Consider the following 21,281-nt stretch of genomic DNA (forward strand, 5'->3'; position numbering starts at 1 on the left):
CAAAAATCGTTTTTCCAGTACGGTTGTAGTACGTACCGTGCCACACCCAGGAAACAGCGTGCAGTCTTGACTCGCAGGGAGATGTTTTCACTGTTTCTCGAGAGCACGGTTGCACGGAGCAGCAGACAGGCGGGGCAAGCAGCAGAATCAGTGCACGGCATGGCCACAGCAGCGGGGCTGCGCAGCGTGCGCCCCGACCAGCCGGCAAGCGCCGGCCGCCCTACCACCTGACCTGGGTGTTCCAGGCCGGCCGAGCGAGACAAGCGTCAATGCGCCGCGCAGCAGCCGGGAAGCCACCCGATCCACGTCCACCGGCACCGCGCCGCGCTCCGACCCGGCGAGCACAACGAAACCATTACCCGTCGGCGTCGCCCACTCCTCGGTGGGCGAGCCACCGATGTCAGGTTGCTGGTGGAGTGGTGGGGCGAGAGGCGGGGATGGAACACGGGGGTGTTTAGATCCCTTCCAGTTTGGAAAATGGACACTGTAGCACTTTCGTTTGTATTTGATAAAAATTGTCCAATTATGAACTATTTAGGCTTAAAAGATTCGTCTCGTCAATTACGGGCAAACTGTGCAATTAGTTGTTCTTTTTACCTATATTTATTGCTCTATGCATGTGCCGTAAGATTCGATGTGACGGAAAATCTTGGAAAATTTTGGATTTTGGGTGGAATCTAAACACCCCCTACTCCGCTCATGCGGCCTGTCTGTCTGTCTGTCTGTCCGTCCGTCCGCGGTCCAAAGCGTCACATTCCTCCATCCTGGTTCTTGGACTTTTCCTGCCGCGGCTCCTCCGCTCCGCAGTCCGCACCACGGTCCACGTTGCACGGACGAGACGACGGCCCCGCGCCCACCACTCGCCCGTACTGCTTGCTGCTGGTACATGCAGTAGACAACCAAAAACTGTGCGCTGCCACGGCCCACGGCAACGCGCCAACGCCCCGGGAAAAGAAAACCGCAAACAAATAAGATAGAAGGTTCTGACCTCCCCGCCGCCGTCGGCTCGCCCTCCCAGGTCCCGAGTGGCCAAGCCCCAGCCCGCCTTCTCCTCTCCACCTTCCGCGTGGGACTTCCACGTTAACCTCCCCGTCCGTCGGTCCGCCGTCCGCCCGCACGCCGCGCGCGTGACCGCATCATTGCGCCATCGGCTAGCCGAGTCCCCCCATCGCCGCGCCGGACGACTAGACCAAACGCCACCGAACGCCATAATGGTGGGCAAGTGCGAGTAGGAAGGAGAGGGGGTATACACTGCCTCTGCCTGCCTGCTCCACTTCACTCCAGACCTCTGAGCGCGCGTCGTACTTGTACCGTTCGTTCGCTCGCGCGCCCGCGGCGCAGCCACCAGCGCCGGCGGCAGGCACGCACGCACGCGATGGGGTGCAAGGGGTCCAAGCTCGACGACCAGGAGGCCGTCGCGCTCTGCCACGCCCGCGCCGAGCTGCTCGCCGCGGCCGTCCGCCACCGCTACGCGCTCGCCGACGCGCACGCGGCGCTCGCGGACTCCATCGAGTCGGTCGCCGCGCCGCTGCACCGCCTCCTCCGCCTGCAGGCGGCCGAGTCGCCGGGGCTCACGCTGCCCTCCTCGCGCAAGGGCGGTGGTGGCGCGCCTGCGAACCGGCTGCCGCGCTCCTTCGACCCGTCGTCGTCGGCGCCGTTGCCTGCCCATGGTCATTCCTCGCGCCTCCAGTTCGGCGCGTCGCCGGCCGACTCGCCTCCGCGCCGCGTCCCCGAGCAGCTGCAGCACCCGCATTACGCCGCGTACGGGTACGACTACGCGACGCAGCCCGCGTACACGTACCCGGCGCCGGCGGGCTCGCTGCAGTTCTACTACGCTCGCAGCCGCCCGCCGCCCGCGTCCGTCGCCGTCACGCAGCGCGCGCCGGGGCCGCCGGAGCGCGTGGTGCGCTTCGGCTCGTTCGACGCGGCGGGCGGCTACCCGCAGCACTACGCCTACAGCGCCCAGCGGGCCCCGGCCCCGCCTCCGGCCGCGCTGCAGCGGGCGGCTCCGCCTTCGCCGCCGAAGGCGAGCTCGTGGGACTTCCTCAACGTGTTCGAGAACTACGACTCGTACGAATACGACAGCTACTACTACGACTCCACCACGGCAGCTACTGCGGCCGCGGCGCCGTACACGCCGAGCCGGAGCTTGCGGGAGGTGCGCGAGGAGGAGGGCATCCCGGACCTGGAGGACGACGACGAGGAAGATGGCGTGGTCGTGAAAGAGGTGGCCGGGCAGTACTCAGCGCCTGGGAGTGGTGCCCGCAGCCGGCGCAGCTCGCTCGGTGGTGCCAGTAGCATCGCCGAGCTCGACCAGCCGGAGAATGTTGTCGCCCATAAGGACGTCATCGGCGAGTTACGGCGAAGGCAAACAACAGCACATGGTAATGTGTCGGTGCACGCTCCACCACCTCCCGCGCGGAGGGTCGTCGACAATGCGAATGTAGCTGGCGAAATCAAGGCACAGCTTGTCCGCACGGCCGAGGCGGCTAGGCAGCTCGCGCCGATGCTCGAAGTCGGGAGACCAAGCTACCAAGGCCGCAGCTCAGTCTACCAATGTGAGCTACATCTTGTTTACTTCATGTCCAATTTAACTCGGATTGTCAGTAACTCCGTGCCACTGGATGCTTAATTCTTTGATCAGCTTCCTCAAAGATGATGTCTGCTATCTCCGTGGCTCATTTGGGGTGCAAAGACATGGACGTGTTGGACGTCGGAGTGGTAGGGAAGATGGTGGACACGCGGAGCCTATCCTCGGCACTTGAGAAGCTCTATTTCTGGGAGAGGAAGCTGTATGGTGAGGTCAAGGTATGGTCATCATCTTCTGATAAAAAACTGGCCTTGTTTTAAACTTATACTACAATAGAACTGATCTATGGACTAGAGCTATGATATTGGTGGTTTATGGAAATGTTCAATGGAAATTAAATGATAATATTGTATGGCATGCTGCAATCATGTCACTCCAATGTGTATTGTTAGTTTTATGTTAGTCTTATCCGTATTAAACTATGCCCTTCGTCTTAAGCTATGATCAATCTCTACTAAATTAATTAATGGCGCTGGTCAGCAACAGTACTTCGCAGGGGGAAGGTTGATGTTATTTTGACTTTTGCATATGAAGCAAAATTCTTAACTTCATACTTTTAAGAAAGGCCGGCTGCTAAGTCTCAGATTTGCATCCTAATATTCTAAATAGTGTTAACTGATTAGTTTTACTAACACAGTGCTTTGCTAGCAGTATTTTTTTTGTACTTTAGGTCATGGGCATGTTTAACCAAGGGTTCAATTAGGATAATACCCACAACAGAAAGTGGCTTTCTGGAAGCCTAACGGTCAGATTTGGAAGAACATGTCTCATTAACCTTTTAAAATATTCTTCTGATCTGTAGTAGTGGAGTTTTATTGGGCCAGCTAGTAGAACATGGGAGAACCAGTGGATATATTTTAAGAATCCATTTGCTTTCAGTTTTATGTGTCACAGTAAATAGAACCGTTTCGTTCAAAACAGTAAATAGAACCATCTTTTGTTTATTTAAAACTGCAACCATCTTCTTGAATTGGATATGCCACTTTATGAATCTATTTGTTATCATTGATTTTGATAATGTTATAGTTCAATAGATTATGTCCATGCATATTTTCACCCTTGCTATCTTGTTTTTATATAATGTTCTTTTCTTCTCTCGGCTAATGTACTTCTCATTCAGGCTGAGGAGAAAATGCGCTTACTTATTGTGAAGAACTCCAAGCGACTGAAATTATTAGATCAAAAGGGTGCAGAGCCTCAAAAGATTGATGCAACTCGAAATTTGCTGAGGAAGCTTTCAACAAAGATAAGGATAGCTGTGCGCGTTATAGCCAAGATCTCAAGAAAAATAAACAAATTAAGGGATGAGGAATTGTGGCCGCAAGTTAACACTTTGATCCAAGGGTATGCCCCTCTTTTAGCTCAAGGAAAGTGCTTATTTGTTGTTGTTGTTGTTACTGTTGATGCTATTATTGCTATTGTTGTATTACTACTACTCTTACTCTCAATATTACTATTCCTAAAACTACTACTACTACTACTATTTATTTATTTTGGGGGGGGGGGCGGGGGGGGGTCTAGTCAGTGTCGGACATACATATCGAATTGAATCTTTTTACACAATTGATAGTGAGCTGATGTATGCATTCATGCAAACTGAATGGATTGAGAGGAAACCATAAAACATGGATATGTAGGAAGTAGGGTTATCAGAGTGTTTATGTATACCTAGTTGCATGTTATATGTCAAATCTTGTTAAGTGATCTATAATTAATTGAAATACTGATTTACTTGCTTTCTCCCTTTGGTTGCTCCCTCCTCTTTTGCATTGTTGGGCCCTTCCTGAACAAATTAATTGCTTATTTCCAGGTTTGTATTAATGTGGCAAGATAAATTGGACTGTTACCATAGTCAGTGTCAAGTGATATCAGAAGCCAAAAACTTTACTTCAGTTTTGTCAGGTGGAAATGGCCAGGATTTGGCGTTGGAGCTTGAGGTAGAGCTGATTAAATGGATCATCAGTTTTTCCTCTTGGGTGAATTCACAAAGAAACTTTGTAAAGGCACTGAATGGATGGCTAGCACTCTGTCTTAACTACGAGCCTGGGGATAACACTACTGGAGTTTCATCTTATTCACCAGGAAGCATAGGTGCTCCATTGGTTTTTGTTACCTGCAACAAATGGTCTCAAGCCATGGATCGGATTTCTGAGAAGGATGTGGTTAACGCCATGCAAGCTCTTGTGTCTAGCGTGCGGCACCTGTGGGAGCAGCAGCATCTTGAGCAAAGCGAACAAATAATCTTGATTCGAGAAAGGGAAAAATGGATCAAGATTTTGGAGAGGAAGACCCAGGAGATTAATAAGGAGGCAGATGAACTAAACAGGAAGCTGGCGTTAATACCAAGCCGGCAGAGACTGCATGTGCCTCGGACCGTACAATTGTACGAGGCGCATTGTGTTGAGGCAAGTAACTTGCACATAAATCTGAGGCTGGTTCTTGAAGCTTTAGAGAACTTTGCTGCCAATTCACTGCAAGCTTTCCAGGATGTGTCAAAAAGTGCTGAAGAGACAAGGCTGCCAAGAGATAATGTGAGGAGAGAGCACCGTAGTTCGAATAGAAGTTCAAACTACAAAACCAGCTCGTAAGATTTAAACATGTCCTATCTAGGTGGGATGAAAATATAATATGACATACAGAGCTGGTAGCATGATGACTCGTTCAGGTGTGGTGGCTTCCTGTGCAGATGAATCTTGGATGGGTCTTGTGGTACAGACAAAACAACTGGAATGGGGGTTTTGAGCCGTTGAAAATCTGACATTCAAGAAGTTTGGGTTAGTTATAGAATTTATTTCTGGGGGCAAGAATTTTTTTTAAGAAAAATCCTATCAGGCAGAGCATTTTGCCCAGTGTTCAGGTGCGTTGTTTACCTTGGTTCAGGGACGTGTGTATATACCCCTTTGTTGAACAACCACAAGGTTATGCCGCGGTTGCGAAGACTCAGCAGAAATATGTGGCGCAGGCTCGGAACCATCCCTAGATGCAACTGTCGCTTCTACGGACCCGGCCACACGGGTCCTCCCCAAAAACAAAGCAGTTGGATTTTGGTGACAATGTATGTAAAGTGACTGAATGTAAAATCAGTCAAATGCGCATTCCTGAACGATCTTTTGCTACACGAAGTTGTAAATATTTATGGTGTATTTGCAATCATCTTACTTTGCAGAAGTATTGTAGGCTGGTAGCTATTAAGCTATCCGTGTCTCTGAAAATTTGTTATTTCCTGCAAACTACATTTTAACTTTTCCTTCTCCAAGACAATGCTAACACAAACTGTTTGGCAGCAAAATTGAACCATATAGGTGAACTGAAAAGAGATGACCCCACCGATCGACGACGACATGCAACTGTTAATGTTAATTGAAGAGGATGTATGACCAGGTTTTTTTTTCCTAGGGGCCATTTTTCACGGGACCTTCGGTGGCAATGGGCCAACCGCAAAAGTTGCGGTGGCATCTCGTGGCCGTGGCCTAAGGGCGTGTTTGTTCCTCGGAAAAAAGTCCACTTGACTTCCGTTTGAGTCTGATTTACCTCTTGGGGCTCCGGCTTTGATGTCTTGGTGCTCCTTGCAACAAAGCCTGCCAAACGTAAACAAGGCTCCCTAGAGCCATTTTTATAGAGGAGCCGGAGCTAGAAAAATGGCTTATTCTAGATCTTTCTTATGAACATAATATAAATTATTATAAAACTGCATCTGGAGTTGTTTTTGCCAAACACTTTTCAAAACGGATTTAGCTCCATCAAAGAAGCTGCTCCATGAAGGGTGGGCCTGGTGCAAGCGGTAGAGTCTTACCGCCTGTGACCGGAAGGTCCTGGGTTCGAGTCGCGGTCTCCTTGCATTGCACAGGTGAGGGTAAGACTTGCCACTGACACCCTTCCCCAGACCCCGCACAGAGCGGGAGCTCTCTGCACTGGGTACGCCCAAAGAAGCTGCTCCACATAAAGAGTCATCACCCTTTTAGGAGAAGTCGGAGTCTTAATCTGAAAACCAAATTTTTAGATTCTCACATCAATTCTTGAAACTATCCTATCTAACTCCCTGAGTGGTTTTAACTTTTAAAAGTGATTATTATGGTTGACGTGGCACTATGTCGGTTCTCCTACATGGTGTCATGTCAGCAATAAAGGAGGTAATCAAATTTTCACAATAGTTTAGGGAGGTTAACTAGATTTTATAAAAAAAAAAATTATAGAATTTTTTTTCAAAAAATTATTCAAAAAAATTCTGAAACAAATATGCATTTGAAAAAAATATTTAAATTAGAACATTTATTTTAACTATGAAATCCTACCAAATTACTAATCTCTTGTCTTCGTTGCTTCACATCGTCATCTATGATTTTCTAAGAGATTTGTGTACGTTGTTCTTGATACGGTGCAAATTTATGTCATACTCGTAATATCATTTCAAACATTTTTTTTGAAGGAATATCCCTTTCAAATATTCGAGAACTATTGCGAATAATTAGGGATATCGGATTCCAACAATGCAATTGTGAGATTTGTAACCAAGTTTTTATTAGAACCGAGTCAATTCTATCCTTCTGGAGTGAATAGAAGAAACTCTCTACCTCTTGGAAGATGTTTCTTCCAGGGAAAAAAATAGCAGCAGCTCCATATGACGACAGTGTACTGCAATCGACCCTGTCTACTCGAGAGATTACAGATCCTATTTCAGTGGCATGGTATCTCCGGGTATACTTGTCCGGAGATGGACACTCGTGCGTTTCGGCAGCGGGCGAATGTTTGCTGGCCACCGGATCTCGTGATCATCACGGAGTTGACATGGATATCTGTGCAGCTGCCGCCGCCGCTACAGTCAAACGCCACGGCGGTTGGCAGGCTTGAGGTCCCCTTCAGGTTGGTGTACGTTACATTGCTGATCGCCACGGCCAGCTGCAAACCCAGAAACGCATAAGCATTGGTTGCATTGCTCGCAGTGCTTCTCATATAAACTGCTCATATAAACTGCCTGTGATAGCTCTGAAGGGTGAGCAGTGTGTGCGACTTCAATGCACTACTTTGTCAGTAAATGGAATCGAGCTGATCATAGCAAGATGAAAATACACCGTACCTCGAGAGTGCGGTCTCGGTAGAATTGGTCGATGATTACGGGGTGATCCACGTTGTCGAATTCTATGTCGGTGAATGAGATGGATTTTGCGTACCCTTGCGCACCCTATGGCAAGACATCAAGAAAAACACCAAATTAAATTAAACACAGCCTTGACATTTTACTCTCAGCCGTATTTTTTTGGTCAGTGTTCAGTAATCACAACTTTCACTTTACCTCCCACGTCTTGATCCTAGCTCCATTCATTGTATTTGTAAAGTAAACGTTCTTCACGTCGATGTACTCCACGGCGGCGGTTTCGCCATTCTTGCCGAGACTCCCAATGCTGGCCACCATGAAAACCATAGGTTACCTTGCAGTCGCATAACATATGCATCTTGTGCTAGAACGTCCACGCAGCACCGGATTGCCCTTTTCAGTCGCGTCGATCGATGGGTTACCTTACTCCGTGGCCAGGGCCGCACTGGATGCCGTCGACGGTGACGAAGCGGCTCCCGGAGCTTATGGAGACGCAGTCGTCGCCCGTGCCGATGGTGGAATTGGTGATCTGCACGCCCTGGCTCCGCTCGACGTGGACGCCGTCCGTGTTGGGGCTGTTCCCCGGCGCGGCGATGTTGAGACCCCACACGTTGACGCCGCTGCTCTCGATGATGGCGATGTGCATCTGCGGGCTGTTGCGGCTGCTGAACTGGCTCAGCTCCAGGTTGTTGCAGCTCACCAGCTTCAGCGCCTGCCACAGAGACGAACAGATTCCTGAATGCAAAGCTTCATCGAGAGAGGAACGAACACATGAGAAAGAATCCACGCAATGTTGCCTACCGTCGGTGCAGATTCAACGCAAGCTCCTGCCACAGAGGCATCGCTGTGGCATCTCCTGACCCACCAACTCTGCCCACTACCGTCGAGCACGCCGTTGCCGGTCACCCTCAGCCCGTCCACGCGATTGAACATCAGCCAGTAGAGGTTTGTCCCCATGCTCCATGCGCTCGCCGCCGTCGACGGCGGCGCCCTAATCGTGCCCTGGATCTGTGCAGGGTATGACAAGTATTGGTGTTAGTCGTTACAAGTGGTGAGGGAGCTGGAAATTTTTTGAAGAGGACAAGATCTAAAGCAAAACTGGTACTATATATTACCAAGTACATCTTAGGTTTGTCATATGCTATTTTTTTCTTATAAGTTTGACCATCCATATCTACAGTCTAGCCAGCAGTCCAACAGACGATGAAGAGAGTTTCCAAAACATTAAAAAAAAGAAACAAAGAACACAATCTGTCTGTTTGTCACGGTGGAGCAGAAACGGACTGACAACTGACATGCACGACATGAGCACTTGACGGCCGCGTACCTGCACGGTGACTCTTCCGGAGGCGCAGGGCCCCTGGAAGCTGACGGGGCCGACGAGGAACGATCTCTGCGCCGGCACGACCATCACCGCGGACGGCCCCTTCGCGCCGCACGCCGCGTTCCACGCCGCCTCGAACGCCTTGATCGAGAGAAACACCACGAAACGTACGTTAGCTTGAGTATGTCCGTCCGCTGCCTGCGCCGCCGGCCATCGGACGATCGGAGGGACCAGGAAGATGAATCGCACGCACACGTACCTTGGTGTCGTCCGTCCTGCCGTCGCCTCTCGCGCCGTGGGCCACAACGTCAAACACGAGCTCGCCGGCCGAGCAGCACGCGAGGGCGAGCAGGATGCCCGAGCAGATTATGCCGGCGGCGCACTGCAAGATTCGTCAGCGTCTCCCCCGCATGAGCATATACAATATGGCATCGATCGTGCTATCTAGTTGCTACCTGCATGTATATATTTCTCAAGTTTTGCAGGCCTTACCATCGTATACGTCAGTGTAGACTTGTAGGTCGATCGCGTATAAAACTACTGAACTACTTCAGCTACGTTTAGGGGATTGCATAGAACGGGACTTCAAGGAAGGATATATAGACTTGTCCTCGTGACCATGTGGGGAGATGAGAGGAGAAATACGTTGACCTAATAGCCAATGTGCATTCATGTGGTAAATGTAGAGAGATCCTTACAATTAGTAGATGCGTTTACTTACAGATAGAATGCTGCTCTTACCGATAGATTTAGGTGGGACTGGAGATTTGAATAAAGCCTGCTGCGTCACTCTTTAATTTCAGTAGCGCATCTCTCCAGCTCGTGCAACCACTCGAGCGGTTACTTGTTCGGTTGGCTGGTTCGTATCGTTGCTGGTTCGTGAAGAAGTACTCTGGCTGTTTGTGTGAGAGAAAAATACTGTTCCAGCTGGAAATTTACGATCGTTTACGACAAGCCACAGTCAAACGAACAGGCTTAGTATATTCATGGGTTGAAATGATAAATAGTATATTTTTTTAAAATCCATAATTACATAAATCACTTTAGTTAAAATATAATAATAAATTATCATATTGTTTTTTATATAAAAAAGGGATATAGTTTCTAATCAAGATTCATCATGTATGACAAAAAGTTTTATAGGCTAGTGTTAATTTAAATTGAAGCATTGTCATATATCATTATTCAGTTAATGCATTATTTTAGGCAACGGCCACTAAAAGGAATTATGCATGACAAAAAAGATTAATACTACATTATTAAATTATATAAAGACCCAACAACCTCAGTAGTATTTTATTTGTTTGACTTCATCCAACTGAGCCCCACATCTCAGTTAGGAGCAGACTTCGTCTCACGCCATTCCATTCTTGTTCTTATCCATAATATCCTTCTCATGTCCACGTCTGGCTCGATCTAGCTGTCCCCTCCTCTTTGTGCTTGTTCGCCTCCTTCTCTCCCTCTCCTTGAGAGTCTTTGCCTCTCTCTTCCCTGATCTCCTTTTTCTGATATCGCTCTCTATGATCTCTCTCTCTCTCTCTCTCTCTCTCTCTCTCTCTCTCATTCCTGCTTCTCCCTCTTGAGTCATCATCGTGACCGTGGGATGCCACAAGCAAATGGCCATCGCTAGTATGGGGCACTTGTAGCAAGCGATGTTGTTGGGGCATGCGGTTGCCAGTGTTAGGGCACATGGAGCGAGGCGAGGCTAGGCACGAAGGTGAAGTCGCGGGGGCCAATAACTCACATGGAGGTTAGGGCGCCGGCTAGAGGGAATCCATTATCCATTGAGGTGGCACGACTGCATCCTCCTCGACGAAGACGTCCATGTTGGCCGCGAATGGGAGCTCCAGCTCCAACACCAGCAATACACAGGAATTGGGATCTAGCACCAGCAGTCCAATTGCTCTTGTTTTCTGGACAAGGTTTGATCTCATCCAATTCAAAATTTAGGGTCATTGGCTTGGGATTCGATTGGATTTCATTTGGTTCATTTGCTATGTTCCTACTCTTGTTTATTGGAGGACAGGCTTCGATCTGATCCAAATCGATCCAGGATCATTGGTTCGGAATTTGATTGAATTTCATTTGATTTAGTTCAAAAGGTTGGATCCCGTATGATAGTACTGTAGGAGGAGGCTCTAGGGTCGGCAGCTAGGAGAACTCGGTGACAATTGGATCGGAGATCGGATTTTTACAACCATATGATGGAAATTTAGGATCTTGATCGGGATTCCTTTGGTGAAGCTTTTTCTTTTTTATAAGCATATGATGCCACATGATTTGGGGAACGGAGGAGAGGGTGCCAATGAAAACACATCACCATATTTTGAGCAGACTCGGTCGAGACACGCAGCAGGTCATGGTAGGCCATAGAAGCCTGCCCAAGTGATACAGGTGGCAGGACAAAAAATATGGTGGCATAAATTTTGGATATTTGATATTCAGAAATGCTATACAACATACATGTGTTTTAGCAAAAAAAAAAAAACACATAGATTTTTTTTATCTCTCTCCCTCTCTCTTTCTCACCGGTGACCACCGGCGCCGACGACGGCGACCGGCGAGCTCGCCCCATGGCAGTGGCGGTGGCGGCGGCGGCGGATCTGTGATTTGTCCTTCCATAGAAAAAAATTGTGATACGTGATCTGTGATATGTGGAGGCTGGAGGCTGAAGATAGAAGAATGGTGGAGGCTGTTGGATCTTAATCCTATGGTGCAAAAAATTCATGTGTTGAAACTGCATAAAACATATGGTTGTGTAATAGACAGACTCTTAATATTAGGTATAGATTGCTTTTTGACTCCACAAATTATTTTTCTGTTTGGTTGGATGAATGAGAGTGCATAAGATAAGAGTAGTTGACTAATTTTATCTATTGTGCAATTGTGATTTTGCCCTCGTTTTTCTAACTTTGTGATTTTGCCCTTAACTGTTCACAAGTCAACGCGAATTTGCCCCTGTTTTTACCGTTGACCAGGGGCAAAATCGCGTTGACTTGTGAATAGTTAAGGGCAAAATCACAAAGTTAGAAAAACGAGGGCAAAATCACAATTGCACATCAAAGTAGGGGCAAAAACACAAGAGCCCCTATTTAATATCATGATAATCACTAAGTGAACATAAAATATATTAATTGGCACTACAACTATCCTAATTGGCAGACAAAACGTACACTAATCACACCTTAGCACTTATCAAAATTAATATTACCTAATGATTCTTAATTTATTTAGTGATAACAAATACTAGAAAACATGGATGAGCTTGCCTAGCAATTTTTAGTGGCGAAGATATCCAGCATCTAAGAGAATATTCTCTTATTAGGGGTATCATATACTCACTCCGTTCCAAATTATAAGTTACTTTAACTTTTTTAATACATTTATTTTATTATGTATGTAGATATAATAATATATTTAGATACTTAGCAAAATAGATGAATTAAAAAAGTCAAGTATCATATATCAAACTCGTCACTAAACGAAACAAAGACATGCCAATAGATGGCTATATCCTAACCAAAGATATCATCAATCCAACAAAACTACAAAAGGCACCCTAAGCTACTTTCTTGTTGGGCAAAAACTTTCTCCACCTGGGCCAAAGTAAAAGGGGAGTCTGATTGGGCTGTATAAATGGACCGGAGGCCATTTCTGAAGCCCGCTAGGGGTGGAGGATGACTAAAGGCAAGATTGCCCGGAGTGGCAACCGGAGTACGGATACGGGTGGCCCAGGAGCGTTGAGCAGAGGTGGACGATGAGGCAGCAGCCTGCAGAGGGTGCCGTCAGCCCGTCACGTCCTCGAGGTGTTGGACTTGCCGCGTCCCTCCGCTCCTAGTCGAAGCTTGCCAACTTTCCAAAACTGGTGTCGCAGTGTGCCTAGCAGTTTTGATCAAATCCGCTCAAAAAGGACACTAGTTTCATATCACAAAACAGACGAGGACACGACGGATAGGATTCTATATACATGCTTCGCAGAAAATAGAAAAGAAAACAAATGACCACAGATACGGAGTATGGAGAGTATCAGTCTGTAAAGAACAGTCTGAAGGAATATTCAGCGCACTGAAATGTTGACAGATCAAGCAAATGGATCATGTCGATGAAACTAATATGGGGACAGGTGCAGTTTTTATTTTTTATTTTTAAAAAAGGAGAAACTGCAAGACAATTCTATATTTGCGAAAGGGGGAATAAAATGATGTATGCTCGGACAAAATTTCCCTTTACATTCTCATGTTTCAGGTTATATATACAAATTAAAATGGAGGCCAGCAAAATTGGTAACTTACATTTATGAAAAAAACAAAATTAAGAATGATGGTAGACCCATCAAAATCTCATTATAACACTACACAGTAAAACATAAGAGGGAATTCTTTTGTTTCTATCTACGGTACAAGCTATATGAAAGAGAAACCACGACTGTCAAAATGACTTCCATTTCTCCAGTCAGCATTGTTTGAGGACCGATCATACACTGTACAGTTGTTACCTCATACCGAACTATAGGCTTCCTTCTGCATTCACAAGACAGAGAGTGTCAATACTGATGATTTAATGCCAATTGGGTCTAAGGTATGATTAGACTTAAATTATGTGATGATACAAATATATGGAGATTTTGCTGAGGTAAACTTAAAATTTTCAAAGAATCAAGTGCATTGAAACTAGAAATAGCATTGGCTTACTTCAAGAATTTTGTATTTACCTGTCTTTTCTGAAGGAAGCTCTTCCAGGCCTTTCTTCTTTGTCGAGCTGGCAAAAACTTACTTGTTTCTATGTGTCTCCAATCTCCAAGAATAAACAGGAGAAAGATAAATTATGTAGCAGCTTCTGTCCTCAAAATAATTTATCACCAAGCCCTTTGTAAATAAAAACAAACCTATAATGAACTATCTATCTTTGTTTAGTCTGACATAATATCCTCCAATTCAGGAATGTCTGATCCACCAACACGAATATCATCTGATTCGGTTTCATTAGATGAATCCCTGCCCAAGGGTGTATGCTCTCCGTAGTCCAAATCCTTCCAGTCAAGGTCCCCATCAATAGAATGGTTCTCCACAGCTTCTCCAGCACCTTTAACTAGGTGAGGCCTGCTCTGTCCAGTTTTTCCCTTCGATTTTGCACAAATGCAATCTACAGGATGCTCATGGAATTCGCCTCTTCCTAGTTTAATCTCATTGGGCTCCCCCATGAATCCCTTTTGGAAGGTCTGAACTTTAGATGCAAATGTGTCCCAACTCATGCTGGTTCGATTCAGAAATAATGAGCAAAGTTTCTTAGTGTTGGGCCTTATGGTCTTCCTGTGCCCAAAATATCTCCTGAAAATCCACAATTTATCAGTCAATCACCATTGCCTTAGAGTGTAAGAAAGATAAACAAATCCACTTTGTTCATCAATTGCCACCGAGTCTAGGTTAGCACTAAATGAAAAACAGAAAGAAAGAGTACCTTCGACCAGCCAACATTCTGGCCATGTTGCCATTGTTGTTTGTCACAAAAACATCACTCCTATCGCACACAAGAAAATCAAGAGCAGCCATGCGAGATGAATATGGTAAGAAAGGAGCTAACTCCTTGTTTGCTAGAGTTTCCTTTGAGTGAAAGTTTGGGAAGAGTGCTTTCAGAGGTGCCAGTGTCTCCTCGCCTCCATATACATCTCCTGATGCAACATAAAGGTGCACGTCCTTCCCAAATCCCAATGCCCTGAGCATGAGCCCTACTTCCTCTGGTGTTAGAGGGCACTTTCCATGCCGCCGTTCTCTGTCAGGGTTGCTTGCCTGTACAATATTTTCAAATGTGTCACATAAAAAAACTAAAATGATTTTACTTTCAGAAGCATCACTAGTTAAAATGGAATACAATACTCTCTTACATGCAGGGTCTTCCACCTCTTACGGATCTCACCAAGTTCTCTTCTCTCAATGTTTCCACCCCCATAGTAGCAACCAGAGAACGCAAGCATGTCAGGCTCAAATCTGTCAATAGATGGGTCATCAGAGTTATTGTGTACTATATATGAAACCCGAAGTGTTGGACAAGAAAAAAAAAAAGTGATCTAATATCACCTTAGGTGAAGAGCAATGAAGCGCCCACTTTTTTCCCTCATTCTTTGGACAAGCATTTCACCCATTTTGAGGATTGGGTCTGTAAACCTTAGTGCATGATAATTGACTCTACACCTAAGCTTTTGCAGATCAGTCTCTAGCTTATTTGACAATCGGTAGTCAAATTTGGTTAACTGAACAACCTGTGGGTCAACGTTCAAGAATTGATGTCAGAATTGAGCACTTTTCACTGAAAAAACTTAAGGAAACATGTCAAATTCAAAAACTTTAATGCTTACATGCTTCTTTAGAAGAGCAGGCAACACTCTGCTCTCATAGCATTTAGGAGTACACTTTCTAGGAATACGCATCTTATAAGGCAAAGGTGGTTTCCCATTCCTGTCAGGTACTTGTCGTACGATCTTTACCTCATTAGAGAGCGAGGATATGAATGAATCGACATCAAATATATCTGCAAAGTCACTGCAATGCAGAACTAAAGATTAGGAGAAGGTACTTTGTTGCAACAAACAAGAGGGAGTAATGAATATGAGGTCTGACCTCGCATCTTTCCAGAAGGATTCTTCATCCAGCTTTGGAATGACAAGTGTTGCATTCAGTATGCGGGATGCAACAACAGCATCTATGATCTGGAAATCAGATAAGTAGCAGAATTTCCCATTATTTATGGGTGAAAGATTCAGTCAAATGATAAAATCGACAAATCATCATTCCAAAACAAATGATGGTGGAAGAGAAGATTTTTTTTTTTGTTATGATTAATTTATTCTCCAATTATTGAGAAACGAAGACATGAGATCTCACACACATTCACTAGCTTGCAAAATGGCTAACTTTTCAAAAATTGAAGTAAATCAACATAAACATCCTATTTAGATTAGTTATCAAAACTACTTCAGTGTAACTATACTTTTGTATAAGTTATGCTACAGAATTGGAAACATGATAAGATTATTGACGACCCGAGTTGGCAAGCATTATTTACACATTTCTGACAGTAGTTGTACGCAAGTACCAACTGGCAGGAAAATGGAACATATACACAGTAGCCGCTGAGGGCGCCAGAAGGTAGTTGGAGCATACCAACAAAAGACAGAAATGCACGGGCGCGGTGACGTACGGGGCCAACAAAACAAGTGGTTGGAGTATAGTAGTGACTAGCTGATTGCCGATCGCATCAAATAGTAGTTGGATTAAATGTCTAACTTGTACACGCTGGACGAGTACAACTGAAGAAAAGCTACAATGGTAGCATGTAGATCAGTACATGCTCCTATTAACTCTCATAATTGTCAGACATAGGCACGGACAACTGCAGATAAAAACTCTGTATGTACTGTAACCACAGCATAACTTGCTTAAATTTAACCACAACACAATCAGATAGCTTTTGATTTTTTTTTAACTGATGAGATGCTCTGATGGTATACCAGCCAGCACTTCATTTGGCACTTTGTATTGTTCTTACCCCTGTTCGCTGCTGATTCAGTCCGCCGCTCGTCGCGATCATCAAGTAACGGTCCGACTTGGTCACAGCCTCGGCATCTATCGAACCATAGATAGAAAGAAAAAAAAAATGTGAGCTTTTATTGGCAGATTGGCACCCAACACACGCGCAGCATCAATCAATTCTTCCCCTAGCGGAACGTTAACGTAGACAAAAAGAAATCACCATATGTCGCGAGGAACGCGTACCGGCGAATCGCTTGGTGGCGTTGCTGCAGCCGAAGAAGTTGCCCGCCGCCTTCGACTCCCAGAGCTCCTCCCCAAGCTTGCTCCCACCGCTCTGCAAACCATCACGAAATGACCGCTCAATTCCCCCGAGCGAGGAAAGAATGGAACGAACCGAGCACGGAATTCTGCACTCACGGGGACAGCGAAATCCACGGCGCCGATTACATTTCTGCGCACCTCCGCTGGCTTGTTCAACTGCTCGGAGAAACAGGGGGGGGGGGGGGGGGGGGGGGGGGGGGTGGGGGGGGGAATAAATCGAAGAACAGGAGCCGCGCGTTAAGCAAGGAGGATGACGAAATCGACGACGAGCCGGGTGCCCGGGTTTGACCATTGATGAACCGTGGACCCCCGTGGCCCCAGAATCGTAGGAAGCGTACGTACCAGGAACGGCGGGTTTGGGCGCCGGAAGACACGGGAGCCGCCACCGCCGTCGCTTAGCGGCGGCGACAGGAAGCAGTGGAACGCGACGACGAGGAGGAGGAGCCCCGCCGCTGCGAACGCCGCCGCGGCCGGCGGCACGGCGGGCACCACCCACCGGCCGTGGTGGTGGTGGCGCCGCCGCCTCGACCCCATACGCACGTACGCGTACACGCACGCGCGCGGCGCACACGTACGCCGCCGCCTCTGGTCTGGTGACTCTGGTCCCCGCGCCGGCCTCCTCCGCGCCCCTCTGACGACTCGAACGTGCACCTCGTGCCCGCGGGAGAGACGCTAAGCGCTGGCGGTGGCGGAGGCGGAACCGGGTGGCGGGCGGCACTCGGAAATGGGAAGCAAGGCAAGGCAAGTGAACGAGAAGAGCACGAGGCGGCGGGCGAGGCGGGGGCTGTAACTGAGAAAACGCCGGGGTTTCAGGGGGTGGAGTGCAACAAGAAATGGAGCAGCAACTAAAACAAAAAATAATGAGAAATATCAGAGGAATCTTCGCATGCTAACAACCGTTTTTTTATTTTTAAATTTCCTCGCCTGCTGGTTTTGGCTTTAAAGCGGGATTAACATGCAATTATTAACACTATTTTATTGTTTTGTTTTGTTTTTTTCCGTGCTGAGTCGATCGATCTGGCTTGTTGTGTCGATGTCTCTTATGAGAGGGTGAGTTGGTGGCTACTGGCTAGTGAGTAGCATGATGGTGTCCAGTAGTGGCTGGTTATTAGTCACAGTGTCACACTGGGTAAAGTTTAGGGCGTTGGTGGGGTAACATAACATACAATTACGCAGGTTTTAACCGTTGCAAAAGACTCTACTACTAATCATCAGCCATAGATTTGACTACGAGCACATTTAATGTGCAGACCATTTTAGTGCTTAATTGCCTTCATTGTATCAGATATTGCATGTCATTTTTTTTAAGTGTGTCTACTACATAACCATATGTTTTATACAGTTTCAACACGTGATTTTTTTTACACCATAGGATTAAGATCCAACAGTCTTCACCCTTCTTTTACCTCCAGCCTCCACATATCACAGATCACAGATTATAATTTTTTTTTCTATGGAAGGACAAATCACAGATCCGCCGCCGCTGCCGCCGAGGTGCGCCGGGGTGAGCTCGCCGGTCGCCGGCGCCGGCGCCGGCGCCGGTGATCACCGGTGAGAAATAGAGAGATAAAAAAAATCCATGTGTTTTTTTTTGTAAAATACATATGTGTTGTATAGCATTTCTGTTTTTTTTTTTTTCATGTGATCTTTTTCAATACCGGAGTATCTTCTCTCACCAAAAACCCGGCATTTTTCTTCCACGCAAATGTCAAGTCGTTTGGGGTTGAAGCTTGTACCATCTACAGTAGAAACAGACTTGCTGGATGCCAATCATGTCACGTCTCATCAAAAAGCAGGAGGTAAATGATACGGATTTTGGACATGTCATCGTGTCGGTTCAGGCTTCTCTCACAGGGGAGAAAAATGAACGCAGGGAACAGTCCATGTGGTGCTGGGTGCGTGTGTACTTTGGTTCCGATCCGATCCCGACAGCAAACCGATCGATGGGTGTCGTGCCCGACTCGCTCGCCTTTCCGTGTGCCACACAAAAGGTGTGCTCGAAAGGACTCTGTGTTCCAGCCTAGTTTCATGTGAATGGATTCGTGGAACATACAAGATGATTTTTTTTACGGATGAATGGACGCCATCGTTGGCTACGAAAAGGTTGACAGTACTATTAGCCTAGTAGCACTGTAGCAGTATCCCATTCTCGGGTAAAAAAAGGAAAAAGTGGTTTGGGATTCGCATGCAACATCGCACACATGCTTCACTTCGTGCCAGCTTGCATTAGAGAAACAACCGCGATCTAGAGGGTCAGAAGCGCAGCCATAGCGTTTTACAAGATGGCTAGGTCCAAAGCTCTCTGTCCGATGTACAACCATTTCACTCGAATATGTTCAGGCCAATCATTTCTAGACCCTTTTGATAAAAAAAAATTTAACTAGTACTTACTTGCCACTGTTAATTTCAAATCTAGACACATAAACCTTGCTGATATCCGAAGTTTGTGGTTTCTATAAGTGCCATGTTCGCTTGGCTGATAAGTCATGAGCTCATGGCTGAAAATACTGTTGGCTGATTTGTTGTGAGAGGAAAAAAATCATTGATTTTCGTTGGCTATAGTGATCAGCACAGGGGGTACTGCTGTTATGATCCCCGCACGCAGACTCATCTCAAGACATGTCACATTTGATGAAACACGATTTGCCTCGCTACCCCATGCGCACCTTCTCGGGGAGAGATACACACGCGCGCGATGACTGCTTTGCCACCGCCCACTCTATGTGCTCCTATTAGCATTCCGACGCCTGGCAGTGCACACGGCTCAGATTCGGTTGACCACGCTCACATCTGCTTCAGACATAAAGGACTATTGAGGTCCGATTGGTTGAAAAAGTACGGTTTATAAGCCAAGCGAGCAGGACGAAGAAAAGACATAAGATCACATATTACCGACAGTAAATTTTGAGTTATGTTCAGTGGCAGAGCTCCAAAACATACGACCTAATCGGCACTGGCAGAGGTTGGGCATGAAATAAGGAGAGGGCAACGTGATATGAAATGTAATGGGAGGGGGCATGTCAGTATTTTATTATGACTTAAAGTGGTGAAATTAAAGCTTTCATTACCAATTTCTCTAGCTTAGGGGAGCCATGGCCCACTATGACCCTAACTGAGCACTGTCGGTGCTAATCGGCACAATGAGCTCGCTCGGGCTAGCTACAATAATTAAGCGTTGGGTCCGCTATTGGTTATATGTTTATGAGCATATATTATCGGCCGAACTATTTATTCATTCAGTTGTTCTCTAAAAAAATCATTTTTTTCAGTCATGTAATTTGTTCAAGTGTACTATATATGCATGCTCCCATCAATGCTGAGAATAATAGCCTGGAGCGAACGTGACCAGTGAACTAGCTTACAAGATGCGCATGTGACGGCCTGCCTGACGGGCATGGATGCATGCTGTGGTGGGTGCCGTACTACACATTTTATTATTTTACAAAGGGGTCTGATGCACAAGTGGAGCTAGAAGGAGCGGGGCGACGGAGACATCTAACAAACTGTGCACGCAAAAGGGCAGCAAATTATGTGCTGATGAGAGGGCGGATTAGAAGGCAAGTCACCATCAATCATCAACCCAATTTCAACCTGGTCCCGGCCCCCACCCATATGAGCTCAATCGTGAGGGTTTCGTCTTCATAATTGGTTTGCCGAAAAATCTGTTAACTACTATTGTCGTGCCCACATTTTAGGCCCTGTTTGTTCCAGGTGACTAAACTGGTTTTTGGCCCCTTTAAGTCACTAAATTGCCAACAGAGTGACTAAAAATTGACTAAACTGGTTTACTAATCCCTTGAGGGTGATTAAAGGGGCTAAACTTTAGTCCAGAGACTAAATGAAACCAAAAGAGCCCTTAGTTTCATCTAGTTGATATGTGCGATAAAATCTTAGCCGTACATAGTGTAAACAAAACTTTAATCTGGCTGTCGAATTTTTCATAACCAGTCTAATTTTCTCTTTGCTTAATACGATGGAGCACGATTCTTCTAGTCCAATCTAAGTATTAAGAAAGGCATGGTTTTTGGGGTGACTCCATGTGCATATGACTTGGAAAATTATGTTGGCATCGACCAAGCATTGAGCTAGTTGGATAAAGCATGCAATCAAACTGCTCTATTTTGAGTAGCAGTGTGACCCAGTGAATGGAGAACAGGTCTTGTCGATGACTTCAGGCTTTGAAAGATCCTTTTCCGATTTGCCTTTTAATTCTTCTAGATTGATGTAGCAAGATATAGATACTCTGACTTCTAGTAAAGTGTCAAATCAAATTATCTTAATTTTGAACAAATTTATATAAAAATATTAATATTTATCATACTAAATAAGTATCATATATTTTTTATGGAATATGTTTTCATAATATATTTATTTAGAGTCATAAATATTGACATTGCTTTATTTAAACTTAGTTAAAGAAAAGATAAT

General features: G+C 46.1%; 3 protein-coding genes across 3 annotated transcripts; 1 reads left to right on the forward strand and 2 right to left on the reverse strand.

Moving 5' to 3' along the window:
* The first annotated feature begins 910 nt into the window (after window positions 1-910).
* LOC136496790 (protein ALTERED PHOSPHATE STARVATION RESPONSE 1-like) lies at window positions 911-5,780 on the forward strand. Its single transcript, XM_066492550.1, has 4 exons — window positions 911-2,558; window positions 2,645-2,808; window positions 3,711-3,934; window positions 4,401-5,780. The coding sequence occupies exons 1-4, from the start codon at window positions 1,376-1,378 to the stop codon at window positions 5,176-5,178; spliced, it is 2,349 nt and encodes a 782-aa protein (XP_066348647.1). The 5' UTR covers window positions 911-1,375; the 3' UTR covers window positions 5,179-5,780.
* A 1,455-nt stretch (window positions 5,781-7,235) lies between these two features.
* LOC136496007 (probable polygalacturonase At3g15720) lies at window positions 7,236-9,467 on the reverse strand. Its single transcript, XM_066491763.1, has 8 exons — window positions 9,462-9,467; window positions 9,266-9,388; window positions 9,010-9,147; window positions 8,484-8,690; window positions 8,105-8,394; window positions 7,881-7,989; window positions 7,665-7,769; window positions 7,236-7,486 (listed from the first exon to the last, which is right to left on the reverse strand). Exons 1-8 carry the CDS (start codon window positions 9,465-9,467, stop codon window positions 7,265-7,267), a joined length of 1,200 nt encoding a protein of 399 aa, XP_066347860.1. The 3' UTR covers window positions 7,236-7,264.
* Window positions 9,468-13,164: 3,697 nt separating this feature from the next.
* On the reverse strand, window positions 13,165-17,666 carry LOC136495467 (O-fucosyltransferase 6-like). The gene is made up of 11 exons (XM_066491399.1): window positions 17,196-17,666; window positions 16,950-17,009; window positions 16,776-16,866; window positions 16,549-16,625; window positions 15,621-15,709; window positions 15,359-15,542; window positions 15,081-15,262; window positions 14,888-14,990; window positions 14,464-14,792; window positions 13,718-14,333; window positions 13,165-13,526 (listed from the first exon to the last, which is right to left on the reverse strand). Exons 1-10 carry the CDS (start codon window positions 17,385-17,387, stop codon window positions 13,916-13,918), a joined length of 1,725 nt encoding a protein of 574 aa, XP_066347496.1. The 5' UTR covers window positions 17,388-17,666; the 3' UTR covers window positions 13,165-13,526; window positions 13,718-13,915.
* Between the last annotated feature and the right edge of the window lie 3,615 nt (window positions 17,667-21,281).

This window comes from Miscanthus floridulus, chromosome 12 (genome assembly GCF_019320115.1).
Source record: "Miscanthus floridulus cultivar M001 chromosome 12, ASM1932011v1, whole genome shotgun sequence".
NCBI classification, from domain to species: domain Eukaryota; kingdom Viridiplantae; phylum Streptophyta; class Magnoliopsida; order Poales; family Poaceae; genus Miscanthus; species Miscanthus floridulus.

What these genes read in the sequence shown, in the direction of transcription:
- LOC136496790 (XM_066492550.1), top strand. Translation starts at nt 1,376, where the DNA reads ATGGGGTGCAAGGGGTCCAAGCTCGACGACCAGGAGGCCGTCGCGCTC. An exon ending in CCGCAGCTCAGTCTACCAAT is followed by an intron (nt 2,559 to 2,644) that starts GTGAGCTACATC and finishes TTCTTTGATCAG; the next exon opens with CTTCCTCAAAGATGATGTCT. An exon ending in GTTAACACTTTGATCCAAGG is followed by an intron (nt 3,935 to 4,400) that starts GTATGCCCCTCT and finishes GCTTATTTCCAG; the next exon opens with GTTTGTATTAATGTGGCAAG.
- LOC136496007 (XM_066491763.1), bottom strand. An exon ending in CCGGAAGAGTCACCGTGCAG is followed by an intron (nt 8,691 to 9,009) that starts GTACGCGGCCGT and finishes TACCCTGCACAG; the next exon opens with ATCCAGGGCACGATTAGGGC. An exon ending in GCGTTGAATCTGCACCGACG is followed by an intron (nt 8,395 to 8,483) that starts GTAGGCAACATT and finishes TCTCTGTGGCAG; the next exon opens with GCGCTGAAGCTGGTGAGCTG.
- LOC136495467 (XM_066491399.1), bottom strand. Translation starts at nt 17,387, where the DNA reads ATGGGGTCGAGGCGGCGGCGCCACCACCACCACGGCCGGTGGGTGGTG. An exon ending in TCCTTCTGGAAAGATGCGAG is followed by an intron (nt 15,543 to 15,620) that starts GTCAGACCTCAT and finishes TCTGCATTGCAG; the next exon opens with TGACTTTGCAGATATATTTG. An exon ending in AGAGGTGGAAGACCCTGCAT is followed by an intron (nt 14,793 to 14,887) that starts GTAAGAGAGTAT and finishes AATATTGTACAG; the next exon opens with GCAAGCAACCCTGACAGAGA.